Below are 15,183 nucleotides of genomic sequence, written 5' to 3' on the forward strand. Positions count from 1 at the left end.
GAAGTGAGCAGAGGCATGCAAAATGAATGAGAGAGATGAGAAGGGTCATATTGTACAGCAGAAAAGGCAATGATCACTTAAAATATCACAGTATCCCATACTACATCATCATTTACAATTTAACATAAATAGTACCCAAATTAGAGAGCCCCATCCAAACCCCCAATTCCTGACACAGCACAGTTTACACACAGCACTACGACAACATCACTCAGAGCACAGAACACATAAACCTACTGTAAACAGACACCTCAGCACCCATGCAAATGCACTCCAGTATTAATTACCCATCTTGAATCAGTAATTTGATGGCCTTAGAATTTTCCATAATGTTTATTATATCACATCCATCACAATCACAGGAAAATGCTCTAGAGTGAAATTATAATAGAATTGTAGCAGAAAAGCAAACAGAAAAGTCTTTTCTTTCATGTCAATGAGAACAATACTCATTACCAGTTGGTTCCCTAAGACATAAACTAGAAGGGGTCAGCAATGCTTTACCTGTCACTTCTAATTTATAAGGCAAAACATAAGCTGCAAGGGCTGATATGACTACAGTGAAATTTAAGGGCAGTAAACTTGGTGAATTACTTTAAGTAGAACAGTTCTGTGGCTCTGTTCTTTGTGGGGGACCTGAAAGGGCTTCTCCTGTCTACCAGGAACTTCCTTTCTCTTCTAGTACTGATGTTCCAAATACCTACAGATATTAACATCTATAGCCTTAAAAAATTCCATTTATACTGACACAGTTTATCATGAACTCAAATTTGCCTCAGGAAGACTACTGAGCATCTTTTCAAACTCATCTACCAATTAAAGAGACATTAAGGAGTGGAACTGAGGTCTTACAGGCATAAATTCTAATTATTTCATGATACAGACACATAGGTCATATTATAAATAAGAAACACATTCTTGGTATAGTGTGTCACTGGTCCATTTACAGAATTTCAACATAATTAGTCAAACATTTTATAGTCAAAGGTTCTTTTTTTCGCTCATTTCTGGGTTTGAACTGTATAAAGAGCTCACACTGAGGACCAGGACCTAAGATAGCAGACAACAATACTGGCTTACAATATTGTCCATTCCCCCTATTACTCAGAATATTTGTAAAAGTAATGCCCTTGTCTCTTCTATTTTGCTTCTTCTGCAATAAGGCCAATTAGAATAATTATTCCTGAAGTGACCTTTTACCAATTAACATGATTTAGAAACAATTTTATCCAAAGCAATTATTAATATACAAGAAACTGATGAATCTAAGGTATTAGAGTGTACTAAGTTAGAAAATGTTGATCTTAACCAGACAGTAAAATGAATTGGGGATCCAAAAGAATTAGGACGAAAACTGAATAAAGGAAGAGTTAATTTTCCTTAACTGTTAAACTACATTACAATTCGGGCAGGGCATGGAGGATCATGCCTATAATCCCAGCACTCTAGACTGCCGAGGCAGAAGGATCCCTTGAGCATTTGAGCCCAGCCTGGGCAACACATAAAGAGACCTCATCTCTCCCCCCAAAAAGTTTTAAAAATTAGCCGGGAATGGTGGTGTGCATATGTAGTCCCAGCTACTCGGGAAGCTGAAGCAGGAAGATCGATCACTTGAGCCCAGATCTGCTAATTGCAAAACTCTATCTGAAAGGCACTATTACTCCACCATTTGTTTTCAGTTATATAGGGCATCTTGACATGGCCTCAATAAGTTTGAGCATAGTGCTATCTCAAACTGTGTTCCTCAGTACTACACAGGATAAATGACCAAGAGGAATTTGGTATTACTAAAATAGCATTGGCCACATATATTTCCCGTATAGATCCTGGTGAAGGTAGCATTACAGTGCTAGCTCCCAATCAAATTCCCCAGAAAGAAAACATACATAAAATAAATATGAACAGAAAATCCACCTCCAACAGAGTTGTGCAGTTTGTAAAAACACTCAAGTAACATCATGTAAATTAACTTTTAAAGTTTTTGAAAACACAATTTTTATTTTCTGACAGGCACGAGGTCTTAGAATTAAAATTTTTTCCTTTTGCAATACCTCTCAGTTATACACACTAACATCAGGGAACATACCTACTAAAATTTAAAATGTAGGATAACTTTTTAAAAAATAATCACAAAAATGCAGCTTTTGTATGACTTTTGTTACTTGTTTCAAAGCGGATTTATCTTATCCTAGGAAAATAATTTCGACCAAATGCCCAAACCACACTATCAAGAGCTAGCAAAACTAGAAGCTATTTAGTTTAAGGGGTCCCAAATTAGACCCCTTAAACTCAATTCCTTCCAGTAATTTAGTCCATGCTGAGAATAGAGAGTTCCTCCAGCAAAGCTGTCTTTCAAACCTCCCCTGCAGTTGAGGGTGGTTTCAAAGTTGAAGGAATGAGCTTCAAGCCGTGCGCAAATTAAGAATAAACAGAAGTGCTGAGCTGTCAACAAAGCATGTAATTAGCAGGTGCTAAATGTGAAATCTGAAAGCAAGGTTTGCTGTGGATACAATATAAAAGTAATGTAATATCCAAAGATAATTGAGAGATGACTATAGTGTAGATTGATTTAAGTATGATACCCTTTTGGTTTTATTTTTCTTTTCTGAACAAAGAAGAATATAATATTTTTGAAGCTATTAAAGTTCCTCCTTTTCTATTAACATTTTTACTAGTTTTATCAAATGCTTAAGATCTTCTTGTTTTAATATACATTCATAAAATTCTTTTTAGTTCAGGGATTTTTCTACTGTTTACAATATAATAAGAAAAATGGAGGGCAAGGAATGTAAAGCAAATCAAAGCAGGTTTTTTTAAAAAAGAAAATCAAAAAAGAAACCTCATTCAGAATGAAAAGTTATAACTATAATTTCAAAACACAGTGTACTTTTCAGATATACCAGTGGTGGTAGTGAACAATACAATGACATTTAAAATAGAACATGTATAGGCTACAAGTAAAAATTGTTTACAGGAGAAATTTTTTTTTTACTAAAAAGCAATCATTGGCCAGGCATAGTGGCTCACGCCTATAATCCCAGCACTTTGGGAGGCTGAGGTCAGAAGACTGCTTGAGCCCAGAAGTTTGAGACCAGCCTGGGCAATACAAAAATACAAAAAAATAAAAAATACAAAAAAATACAAAAAATTAGCTGGCTGTGGTGGCGTGTGCCTATGGTCTCAGCTACTCGGGAGGCTGAAATGGAAGGATTGCTTGAGCCCAGGAAGTTGAGGCTGCATTGCACTCCAGTCTGGGTGACAGAGCAAGAAACCAGACCCTGTCTCTCTCTCTCACACACACACACATACACATGCACAAAAAAAAGAGAGAGAGAAAGACAGAGAAAGAAGAGAGGAGAGGAGAGAGCACTTATTATGGAACCAAATGAAATGAAACTGTGAAGTCAAATGTAAATTCATTCAAAATGTTAAAATTGCCTATCTTTTTCTCTCTAAAAAAGTCACGAATTACAACACCAAAAAGAAACTTAATTACGACTAAGGAAAACATCAGATCTGTTGCTATTTTAATAGACAATGACCCTTAGAGGGCTGTCAAAAGTGGCTACAAGAAATTCAGGCTTTTCCACATCATGTATTTTTGCTTTCCAACCACAGGAAAAGAAATCTAGACTGAATTACCGTGTATGGTCACTAATACTCACATCACTCTCTTCTATTTAATCTGTAATGGGCTTTAAAAAAGTTAACCCAGTATTTACACAAATATTTACGCCAAAAAAAAAAGTTTTTTTAAGTATAAAATATTCAATGAGCCAGATTACAGGAATGCTTTACGTATAATTCTTTTTATTTTCATGCAAAATAAAGGCACACTTAATAACACCCTTTCAATTTTGACTTACAGGATTTAAATTCAACCCCTTATAACAATGACTTAATATCTAATGTTACATTCATGTTCAGAATGCACAAAGTGCAGCAACAAATGCAGCAAACCTCAAAACAAGGTGCTACAAAGCTGCTTCTACATTGAAAGACAGACAAGTGTCTGATGGAGTAATTTAATTGAACATACTTTTACAGACATACAGCTAACCTAAAGAAAGACAGACAGATTTAGGAAAGCAGCTACATCTGCAGAGGAAGGAAACAGCATGTTACAGACAGTTAATTATACATAGAACATTTGACAAACACCACAGAAAACAAACTTTGGCATCATTTACCAGGGTACAAAACCTTGCACAAGTCTTTTGGTAACTGAAGTGCATAAATAATGTTCTGGGGCCTAAGCAGGTAGTTAACTCTAAATTAAGTAGTTTTAAATATAAGCATAGTCTAATACAATGACATAAATTTAAAAAATTAAAAATAAGAAACTTGGAATTACATTTCCATTTTAGTAACACGAATATCCCTGATTCACATTCTGAAACTGGGGCTTTTAAAAGAAAAGGGTGAATTAGACAAATGAATAAATAAATATTTCAGACATTATGATATGAGCTGCTCCCATATCATTTCATGAAAAGCTGAGGAACTGACCATTATTTTCAATTGAAAGGAATACCCACTCTATCCGTTTTCTGCCTTGATCAGGTATTAATGAGACACTAGCTAATACAGTACCCTGTCTAGGTCAGCTGCTGAGACAGGAACTAAAAAACAGAAGGAATTCCCTGCATGCATTATGTGAATTGTTAGCAAAAGAGTGATGTGTGCCCCAGTCCATCTGAGGCACAGCAAGTTGCATAACATCATTACCACTTTGCAGGGTCTGCCGTCCTCCAGCTAACACTCCACTAGGCAACATCCCTGTGGGAGTCAGGCCCTTGAGTGTCAGCACACTTTCACTCTCCTCCCTATAGCAGAGAGATATAACAAATATCAGATACTTCCAACAGGTACTTAATTTAAAAGAAGACACAGGGTCTAGATATAGGCCATATATAAAATTTATGACATTCATTGCTATTACCATATTTTCCTCAATTTTGAGACATTAATTTTTCTATATTTTAAGTGTTTCAGGTATGAGGGTGTGCCTTACAACTGAGGCATATATTATTTTTCCTGAAAAACTTTATTAAGTATGTGATAAGATTCATCAAGGGGCATCATACTATTGAGAAAATATGGTATTTCATATGCTCTGAAGTTCAAATGTCTGATGTAGTCAGTTTTGCTAACAAATTTTTAAAGACTGATGTATTCATTTGTACCCTTAAACCTGGTCTTCCTGAATTAACCTCAGGGAAGGCAATTTATGGCTCCAGCACAAGGGACTTCCTATATGGATGAACAAGTTCATCAAGAATACTCTAAAAAGTATCCCCTCCTTCTTATATTGCTCTAATTTTCAAGGTGTAAATTTAGTGCTATCACAAAAGGAAAAGAGATACCAAAGATGAGCAATAATAATCACCAGAGTCAAAAATCTTAGCTTCAAAGGGACTTGCGTTCCCATCTTCAATATACAAATATATAATTAACTTATTTTTCTTTTTGAGACAAGGTCTCACTCCGTCACCCAGGCTGGAGTGCAGTGGTGCAATCACAGCTCACTACTGACAACTTCCTGGGGCTCAGGCGATCCTCCCATCTCAGCCTCCCCAGTACCTGGGACCACAGGTGCACGCCACCAGGCCTGGCTAATTTTTGTATTCTTTTTTGTAGAGATGGGGTTCTGCCATGTTTTCTAGCCTGGTTGTGAACTCCTAAGCTCAAGCATCTGCCCACTTCGGCCTCCCAAAGTGCTGGGATTACAGGCATGAGCCACTGCACCCAGCCTAAGGGCCTAAGTAACTTTTTTTTTTTTTTTCTGAGATGGAGTCTCTCTGTCACCCAGGCTGGAGTGCAGTGGTGTGATCTCAGCTCACTGCAACCTCCACTTCCCAAGTTCAAGCAATTCTCCTGCCTCAGCCTCAGAGTAGCTGGGACTGACTACAGGCATGCACCACCATGCCCAGCTAATTTTTGTATTTTTAGTAGAGACAGGGTTTCACCATGTTGGCCAGGATGGTCTCAGTCTCTTGACCTCATGATCCACCTCCCTTGGCCTCCCAAAGTGCTGGGATTACAGGCGTGAGCCACCGTGCCTGGCCGGGCCTAGGTAACTTCTATACAGGAAGAATGACACCCTGTTGCTTTTTTTTTTTTTTTTTTTGAGACAGAGTCTTGCTCTGTCTCCCAGGCTGGTGTGCAGTGGCGCAATCTCGGCTCACCACAACCTCTGCCTCCCAGATTCAAGCAATTCTCGTGCCTCAACTTCCCGAGTAGCTGGGATTACAGGCGCATGCAACCATGCCCGGTTAATTTTTGTATTTTCAGTAGAGACGGGGATTCGCCATGTTGGCCAGGCTGGTCTCAAACTCCTGACCTCAGGTGATCTGCCCGCCTTGGCATCCCAAAATGCTGAGATTACAGGAGTGTGCCACCACATCCAGCCCCATGTTGCTTTTAGATGCAGGACAATGCTTGTAACAAGGTACAATAAACGTAATTCCTGCAAAACAAATAATCAAGAAAAGACATCATTACCTGAGAACAGAGAAGACTCTTGCCATCTTGCCAATTGCTCGAATTTTGTTTCTTATGATTTCTTTCCGGGCTGCAGCTGAACCTACTTTCAATGGAATAAATAGAGAGAAAAGCTCAAGTTTAGGGCATGCATGCTTACAATATGCTATTAGCCTGTTCCACACTCATCTAAACCAATACCAAGGCCCCTGCCACCAGCTTACATGGAGGGGACTAGATGAACTCATGCTAAAAAATGTCTTGCTCTCTCAATATTTAGCTCAGCATTGGTCTAATACTGGGGTCTGATAAATGTAGAAATAAAAAGTAATCCACAAACTTTAATATTTCACTAGACTGGCTAATCAGTAAAACAGCAATTGGGGCAAAAAAAAAAAAAAGCAAACTTGAGCCCAACTTGTATTACAAACCAGAGGGCAAAAACTGATAATAATCCTATAGTCTCTGTTTAATTTTCATGACAGCCTACGGCATGCAGACTAACAGACAAGAATTTGTAACAGTCCTGTAGTCTTATTTAACTATCACAAAGTATTTGACATGCAGGCTGACAATATCCCATCAGACTATGACAGAATAAGCTTCTTTGGTTTGAGTTGGTCTAAAATTAATGGCATGAAGGAGCTACTGTGCAGGTAATCCTGAACTAAGGGCCATACCAGCATTTCAACAATTCACATCTTAACCTAATGTACCAGGTATTCCTAAGGTCATGCAAATATATACAATCTTTTACATCTCTAGGTGAGTATGACATAAGCAACGAGAAAAACATGGCTAAAGGATCACTACTGCTTCATCTCTAAAGGGTTAGCTGTGCTATCTATGACTGATGTAGAAGAGAATAAACCAAAACAACTAAATCCTTGGCTGAAGAATGACTCAAAGGTTTTATCTTCCTTCCCTTGGCCTCCAGAAAGAACAACATCAATCTCAGTCCTGTTATTTCATATATAGCAACTAGAATCACTCTGGACCCAAAAGTGTGGTTCCTTAGAGCTGTGCTTCAACACAATGAAAACACACGTGGAAGCACCATGGTTGAGGAGAAGGTTAAGGAAAGGCTAAAGACACTAGTTTAAAAGGGGCCTTAGGTATACAGAGGTCTGAACAACTGTAAGTCTTCTGGGAGAGAACATCTCATTTAAAATTCAAGCAGTCCACAATTACATATAATTAAAAACTAAGATAATGACTGCACCTGACTGCAAGAAAAGAGAAAAAGAAATCCAACTTCAAAGATAGAAACAAAAGACATATTTTAGGGGGAAAAAAAATAGGCTCCATGACACGTTTATGATCTTCTAAAGGGCAAATATTACAAGCACTGAAGCTACAGCTTTTACAAGTCCAAAACTGTGTGGGTACCTGGGTACCATGGCACTCTAAACAGGCATTTTTAAAATACCAAAAAAAAAGAAAAAAAAAAACCCAAAAACTAAAAATTCTAAGAACCACAGAATATCAGAATTTGAAGAGACATTGGAGATACTATAAAGTGCAATCTCCTCATTTTATAGACAAAGAAACAGGTTATTAACTGACTTGTTCAAGGATAGAAGGTAAATCTGGTTCTCTTCTAATAAATTATTATAAACATTTTGTTTTAAAATTGACAGAATTTGTAAGTAGCTACACTGGGGATAAGCAGAAGGGGGTTGGGGAGGATGGCTGTAATAAGTACATTCATATTTTCAGTCTTAATTTCTGTATCTATAAAACCAAATGACATGTAAACTATACTGATATCAAATGAAAAAACCACAGGAATATAAAAACACTGTACAAATCAGGATTTTAAATCAGTCTACAAACACATCATGCATCATATTAAAGTAAATGTCCACAGTAACATTTCTTTGGGAAATAATACAGACAATCAAACAACCCTAATCATGCAGGGAAAAGTACAAAACATTACAAATAAGCAAAAGAATGAAATTTTAAAACAGGAATGAAAAGGAGGGAAAAATATTTCCATGCACAGAAAGACAGATATCTTGGAATATGACTTCTAAAAATACCAAATACTAACTCAGATAAAACTTAAATTAAATTTGCACAAGGCCCAAGAGGGCTCTGCATAGACATTACTCAATGAATGTGCTAACTTACATGGACATGAGGATAACTTATGAAGTCATATTTCAAAACAATGTTACTCTGTCTGGTCTGTACCTTTTTTATTGCCATATATGAGCCGTTCTTCAGATGGAGAGTCCAGAAAAAAGGAAGTGAATGATGGAGAAAAGGTGGTTGAGACAAATAAAAAGATAGAGATTTAACTTGGCAGTGGTACTGAAGAATGAATGTAGAAAGAAAGGGAGAAAAATGAAGGCCCTCATATTTGGAAATTTGAAAAATGTAGTACTGTAGAATCTGGTGAATAAAGAGGGATGCCACTAGGTAGAACTCTAAAGATTTCTTAAAAGATATGTGCACAGAAGAAATTATGGACAGAATGACTATCATATCTGATGAAAGCAGACATAATTAGGGACAGAAAAAAACATGTGAAAACACATAAGACTGATAAAAGACTGCTAACAACAATTGCACATTTATAGTCATACCCCTAAGGAAATGTGTCACCTGTGGAAGTATGTTAAGTAAAAGGTAATGACACAAATGAAATACAAACTCATGTGGTTCTTCAAGGACACCAACATCTGCAAAATGTGTAGTACAGTCAGAGAAATGTAGGTAACTTCATAAACTGCCTCAGTAGAAAACCTCACCCCCTCCCAACAAAGGAAAAGCTAAACCTCCCATGCTCCCTAACAAGAGCACATGATTTCCTGAATCTGAATTGCAGAACTTTTGCATATACGTAGGAGCAACAGTATGTGCTTTCTGTCCCCAATCCAATCTGGGAATTTGGGGGACATCTTTTTGCAAAAATAGCAACAGATTGTTTCAAATCAAGTAATAGTTCTAAGAGTAGGCAGCTGGGGTGGTTTCATCTGAGCTTTCCCTATCTTCCATTCAAATGCTGAGATAAATTATTCCATTATAGGAAATGTACTTATTTTAGTGAAACTGCAACACATATGAATTATGTACTTCTCTTTACCAAACTGAAGACAAAAGATAAATATCTGGAAAAAATTGCATGCAACCTAAATATCACAGAAATCAGTGTTCGAAAATTCTCTTTTATGATTAACACTTCTAAAAGGGATGCTATGTGCATTTATACATTTAGTGCTAATGCAAATTTTTGTCTTAAAAATGACCCCACACACACATTAAACAATACAGAGCACCAAAGATTTACCACTTAACAATAGTCTTATGCCTTTACCTAATCTTAGCTTTTTTTTCTTGAGACCAAGTCTCGCTCTGTCAACCAGGCTGGACCGCAAAGGCATGATTTCGGCTCACTGCAACCTCTGCCTCCTGAGTTTAAACGATTCTCCTGCCTCACTCAGCCTTCCAAGTAGCTGGGACTATGGGCGTGCACCACCACGCCCAGCTAATTTTTGTACTTTTTTAGTAAAGACGGGTTTTGCCATGTTGGCCAGGTTGGTCTCAAACTCCTGACCTCAGGTGATCCACCCACCTTGGCCTCCCAAAGTGCTAGGATTACAGGCGTGAGCCACCACGCCCGGCCATCTTAGCTTTAAATATACAAAAATTACTTCTTTCCTGACACTCAGAAATCTCCAATCCTGCTCTCCCTTTCCCCAAAGAAAAGCTAAACCCTTATTCTGATTCCACAGCCATCCCATCAAGTTTTCTTTCTAAAGCCAGATTTCTCCCCAGACCAATTCCATAGGATGGTTCCACCATTGTGTAAGAAAAGAGGAAGGAGAGAACAGAAGGTAAGTCATTATGGTGAAAGGAAAGGAGAAAAGATGGACGGAGTTAGAGGGAAGAAATCAGGGAGTACAAATAAGGAAGGGAAATAAACCTAGTTCCAGCAGCTCTTTCCCTACCCCACTTTAAACCTTAGTATCTATCCGAATCTCCTTCTCTATCCTCCATTTCCTCAACATTCTTTATCTTCCAAACCATTCCCATTTCTCCATGCAAACTCCCAGACTCATATTCCTAAAACTTTCTTAGAGTCTCTACTCCTAATACTTGGTAGTGGAAGAGTGAAAAAAATGAGGAGTAATTGTACCTGCCCTGTTGGCAGTAAAGGGAGATCTATTTCTAATATTAAAAGCTGGAACTCAGTGTATTTTCCCATAGAAACATTGCCATAAATGGTGCTTAACAATTTTTAAAATTATTTAAGACTGGGAAAGAATTTTCATCCTCTCTATTCCCTCAGTTTCTGAATAAGAAAACCTGAGAAATTAGGTACCTTTTCTAAGATTACATAGCTAGTGAATGGTAGTGACAAGACACCTAAACCACTGATCCTTTTCATTAAACTACACTGCCTCTTTAATGATCAAATTCAATTCATCCCTGGAATGCAAGAATGATATAACAAGGGGATAAATTATCATAGTATTAGGAAAAATATTGATGATATATAAAATCTCATTAGAATATAATAAAATTTTATATTTATTTCTGGTTCAATCTCAAAACATGACTCGGTATCTTTATGCATATAAATCATAGGTACCTAAAACCAAGTACTATAATTAGACTAACAAGGAACCTTTTTTTCTTATTATTATAAGAAGAGGACTAAAGCATTATCTACCATCATTCCTATTTAACATACTATTGGCAGTACTGATAATAACTTTTAAAGCATAAAAGAAAGGTAAAAATACAGAATATAAATAATATCAATCCCCTATAAATATTTTTAAAAGTAATAGAAAACAAATAAAAAATTATTATAGAAAATAATTCTGCTGATTCAAGTTTGTTAGATATAAGATAAACCCACAAATACATATTCTTTTATACAGATAGAAAAAAAGAGACACCAGTTGTAATAGTAATAAGAACATAAAATACAGATGTATTAATTTAACTTGACAATGACAAAATTTTTTCAAAGAAAAACTATATAATCTTACATAGAGGAATCATGTATTAAATGAAGGAATTATAGTAAATAAAGTAATTATATAGAGCAAGAGTTCTTGGTCTTAGTTTGGAAAACTACTATTTATTTTAAAAAAGAAAGAGAGAGAGAGAGAGAAAGAGAGAAAGAGAAAAAGAAAGAAAGAAAGAAAGAAAGAAAGAAAGAAAGAAAGAAAGAAAGAAAGAAAGAAAGAAAGAAAGAAAGAAATCCCAGCACTTTTTAAGAGGCTGAGGTGGGAGGACTGCTTGAGGCCAGGAGTTCAAGACCAGCCTTGGCAACATAGGGAAACCTCATCTCTTAAAAAAAAAAAAAAAAAAATTAAAAACACCTCCCTAGATTCAGATATAGAATTAACATAATATCAATTAAAACTCTCACTAAATATTTCACAGAATTTGAAAAACAGAAAACTTTCTTTAAAAATTAGGCTGTGGCTGGGCGCGGTGGCTCAAGCCTGTAATCCCAGCACTTTGGGAGGCTGAGACGGGCGGATCACGAGGTCAGGAGATCGAGACCATCCTGGCTAACACAGTGAAACCCCGTCTCTACTAAAAATACAAAAAATTAGCCGGGCGAGGTGGCCGGCGCCTGTGGTCCCAGCTACTTGGGAGGCTGAGGCAGGAGAATGGCGTAAACCCGGGAGGCGGAGGTTGCAGTGAGCTGAGATCCAGCCACTGCACTCCAGCCTGGGCGACAGAGCAAGACTCCGTCTCAAATAAATAAATAAATAATATATAAATAAAAATTAGGTTGTGTGCCAATAATTACTTCAATTATTAATCATCGCAATACTTACAACATTATGAAGTAGGTATTACTGTCACTTCTTTGAAGATGAGAGAAACTGAGACTCAGAAAGGTTAAGTAAGTTGTCTGATGCCACAGAGCCATTATAAGGAACTAGAATCTGAGCCCAGGTCTATTCTTACAACAAAAGTGACAGCAGAACAGGGAAACAAAATATATATTTGAAACTATTCAATGGCTGGGCATGGTGGCTCACACCTGTAATCCCAACACTTTGGGAGGCCAAGGCGGATGGATTGAGGCGGGCGGCTCATCTGAGGTCAGGAGTCCGAGACCAGCTTGGCCAAGATGGTGAAACCCCGTCTCTACTAAAAATACAAAAATTAGCTGGGCGTGGTTGTGGGCACCTGTAATCCCAGCTACTTGGGAAGCTGAGGCAGGAGAATCACTTGAACAAGGGAGATGGAGGTTGCAGTGAGCCAAGATTGCACTACTGCACTCTAGCCTGGGTGACAGAGCAAGACTCTGTCTCAAAAAAAAAAAAAAAAAAAAAAAAAGGAAAGAATTAAAATAAGGAAAAGTATTATTCACTAAAGTTTACTATCCCAACTAAAAAATAACTGATATAAATATACTATGTCAGTTATTAACAAATGTGTAAGAATAAAAGCGCATCTCTGCCTACCACCAACAGATGGCAATGGTAGCACTTGTACACAGTTACTTTGTACTTTCAACAAATGGGCTTGCAAGTGTTTAAGAATCAAACCTGTTTGTAAGTAGAGAAATTTCTAAATAGGTTTCATTCAGATTTTACTCAAAAAGTGATCAAATGAAACGGATAGTTTACACAGTTGGAAAAACAGTAATTTTCTTCTTAGCATCATTAGAAATCAAAGAAATGTAAACTTAAGCAATTATAATTTACTACTATATAGCCATGAAGAAAATAAGTAAAAATGACCAAAATCCAATGAGGTAGTCCTGTGGAGAAATATGTCTATGGATTCCTTGCTGGGGGCACTTCATAGTGGTCCAATCCTTCTGCAAAGCAACGTGGTAGTTCACAGCTAAAACAATGAAGCTAAAAGAGTTACAGAGTTAATTCTGTAACTCTATAATTCTCTTCAATAAATTTATTCCAAGAAGGAAAATAAAAGCTATAATACAAATATGTTTATTTTACTGCTATTCATAAGGATAATTTGGAACCCAGTTGCCAAACAATGTGAGATTAACTATGAAAATTAAATTATCGTGTGTGTGTATTTTTTTTTAATAGAGACAAGGAAATCTTTCCATATTGCCCAGGCTGGTCTCCAACTCCTGGGCTCAAGGGATCCTCCTGCCTTGGCCTCCCAAAGTGGTGGGATTACAGGCGTGAGCCACCACATCTGGCCAAACATTACAGTTTATCAATGGACTTAGAAACATGCAGCTATTAAATCTTACCAATATATAGACCATGTTCAAAATATGGAAACATTGAAATATTGATTACAACTATAAAAAGTATACTAAAACAAAGATGTGAGGGGAATATGGAAGGGAATCATTTTCGGTTTATAAATTGTTTACCTTTTTATATACTTGGGTTTTAATTAAATATCTAAATAACAAAGTTTTAAATAATTTCAAAACAAAATAAAATGAATTTTTTTCTCTAGTACTACTTTTTACTATAAACATGCATTAGGTACATAGGCTTATTGGCTTACATAACAACCATGTATATAACTTTGTTTCTGTGGAAAAAATGCTTTCAGAATCTCAAACTAAATTAGCAAGTGGTCTTTTAGAACACAGTCACACTAATTTAGAAACAGTCTATTTTAGTGTCTAAAAAGAAGGAAAAGCAAAATTGGGAGTTTAGGTATGCTTTTGATACACTAAGAATATTGTTCTAATAAAACAAATAGTATTTTTATCCTCTTTTCTCTAACCAGTGTCCATATTCATCAAGAACTACATCCTTTTAATACTTCAGTTTTCCTTTCCTAATGTTCTTTCTTCCAAATTTCTCCTTTCCCAAAGTTCATCTTCTTTCCAATATTACCATAAAAAAATGAAATCACTAAAATTATTTTCAAATCTTAATATCCAAAAAAAAGTAGCTTGTTACTTATCAAATAGCATACGCTGAAAGCAATGACTATTATTTGCAAAACAGTGTGTACTGAGGCTAGGCAGTAAAGAAATATCATTTCACAATAAAAAAATAGTAAGATGAATAATCATACCATCAAACTGGTCTTCACCTTCAGTCATTAGTTCATCATCAGAGCAAATACTCAGAACATTTACCAACATTTCTGTCACTATTTGGAAAAAAAAGTTACATGTTAGCTGACCATATATAACTGTCTATACATATACATAGCAACTATTTCTACAAATGGTCAAATAATGTTTAGCCCAAGAAAGCAAACACATTCTTACAGTAAGAACGATGGAAATAAAAAATGTAAAGGCTTTCAAAATGAAAGAAATTCAGTGGATAACAACTCTGAAAGAGATTCTTTATGGAACAAATTTTCAGGCCTCTCAAAAAAAATAATAATTAAGCCCCATAGAGATAAGAACAGAGATGAATAACAACTGAATGTATACATTTCAAATCTTCATTCATGGATATAACATAATAAGAAAAAAAATCATGGCAGAGTTTTACTGGTTCCAAAAAGTCTCAGGATTTAATCTTTTTTTTTTTTTTTTTTTTTTGGAGATGGAGTCTTGCTCTGTTGCCCAGGCTGGAGTGCAGTGGTGTGATCTCGGCTTACTGCAACCTCTGCCTCACAGGTTCGAGCAATTCTCCTGCCTCAGCCTCCCAAGGAGCTGGGATTATAGGCATGCGCCACCACGCCCAGCTAATTTTTATAATTTTTTTTTTTTTTTTTTTTAACGAGAGATGGGGTTTTACCATGTTGGTCAGGCTG

General features: G+C 36.5%; 1 protein-coding gene across 7 annotated transcripts in view; it reads right to left on the minus strand.

Moving 5' to 3' along the window:
- Nucleotides 1-15,183, minus strand: part of PPP3CB (protein phosphatase 3 catalytic subunit beta) — a 60,797-nt gene that overhangs the window by 3,108 nt on the left and 42,506 nt on the right. For 3 of the 7 annotated variants that reach the window (XM_023204953.1, XM_023204951.1, XM_023204957.1), the window contains exons 10-12: nt 14,488-14,565; nt 6,505-6,589; nt 4,729-4,826 (exon numbers count right to left, since the gene is read on the minus strand). In XM_023204953.1, the coding sequence (XP_023060721.1) occupies nt 4,729-4,826; nt 6,505-6,589; nt 14,488-14,565 (261 nt within the window). The remainder of the gene's footprint in view (nt 1-4,728; nt 4,827-6,504; nt 6,590-14,487; nt 14,566-15,183) is intronic. The other 4 variants (XM_023204952.1, XM_023204954.1, XM_023204956.1 and 1 more) reach the window with 3 other exon arrangements.

Source organism: Piliocolobus tephrosceles, chromosome 9 (genome assembly GCF_002776525.5).
Source record: "Piliocolobus tephrosceles isolate RC106 chromosome 9, ASM277652v3, whole genome shotgun sequence".
Lineage (NCBI taxonomy): Eukaryota > Metazoa > Chordata > Mammalia > Primates > Cercopithecidae > Piliocolobus > Piliocolobus tephrosceles.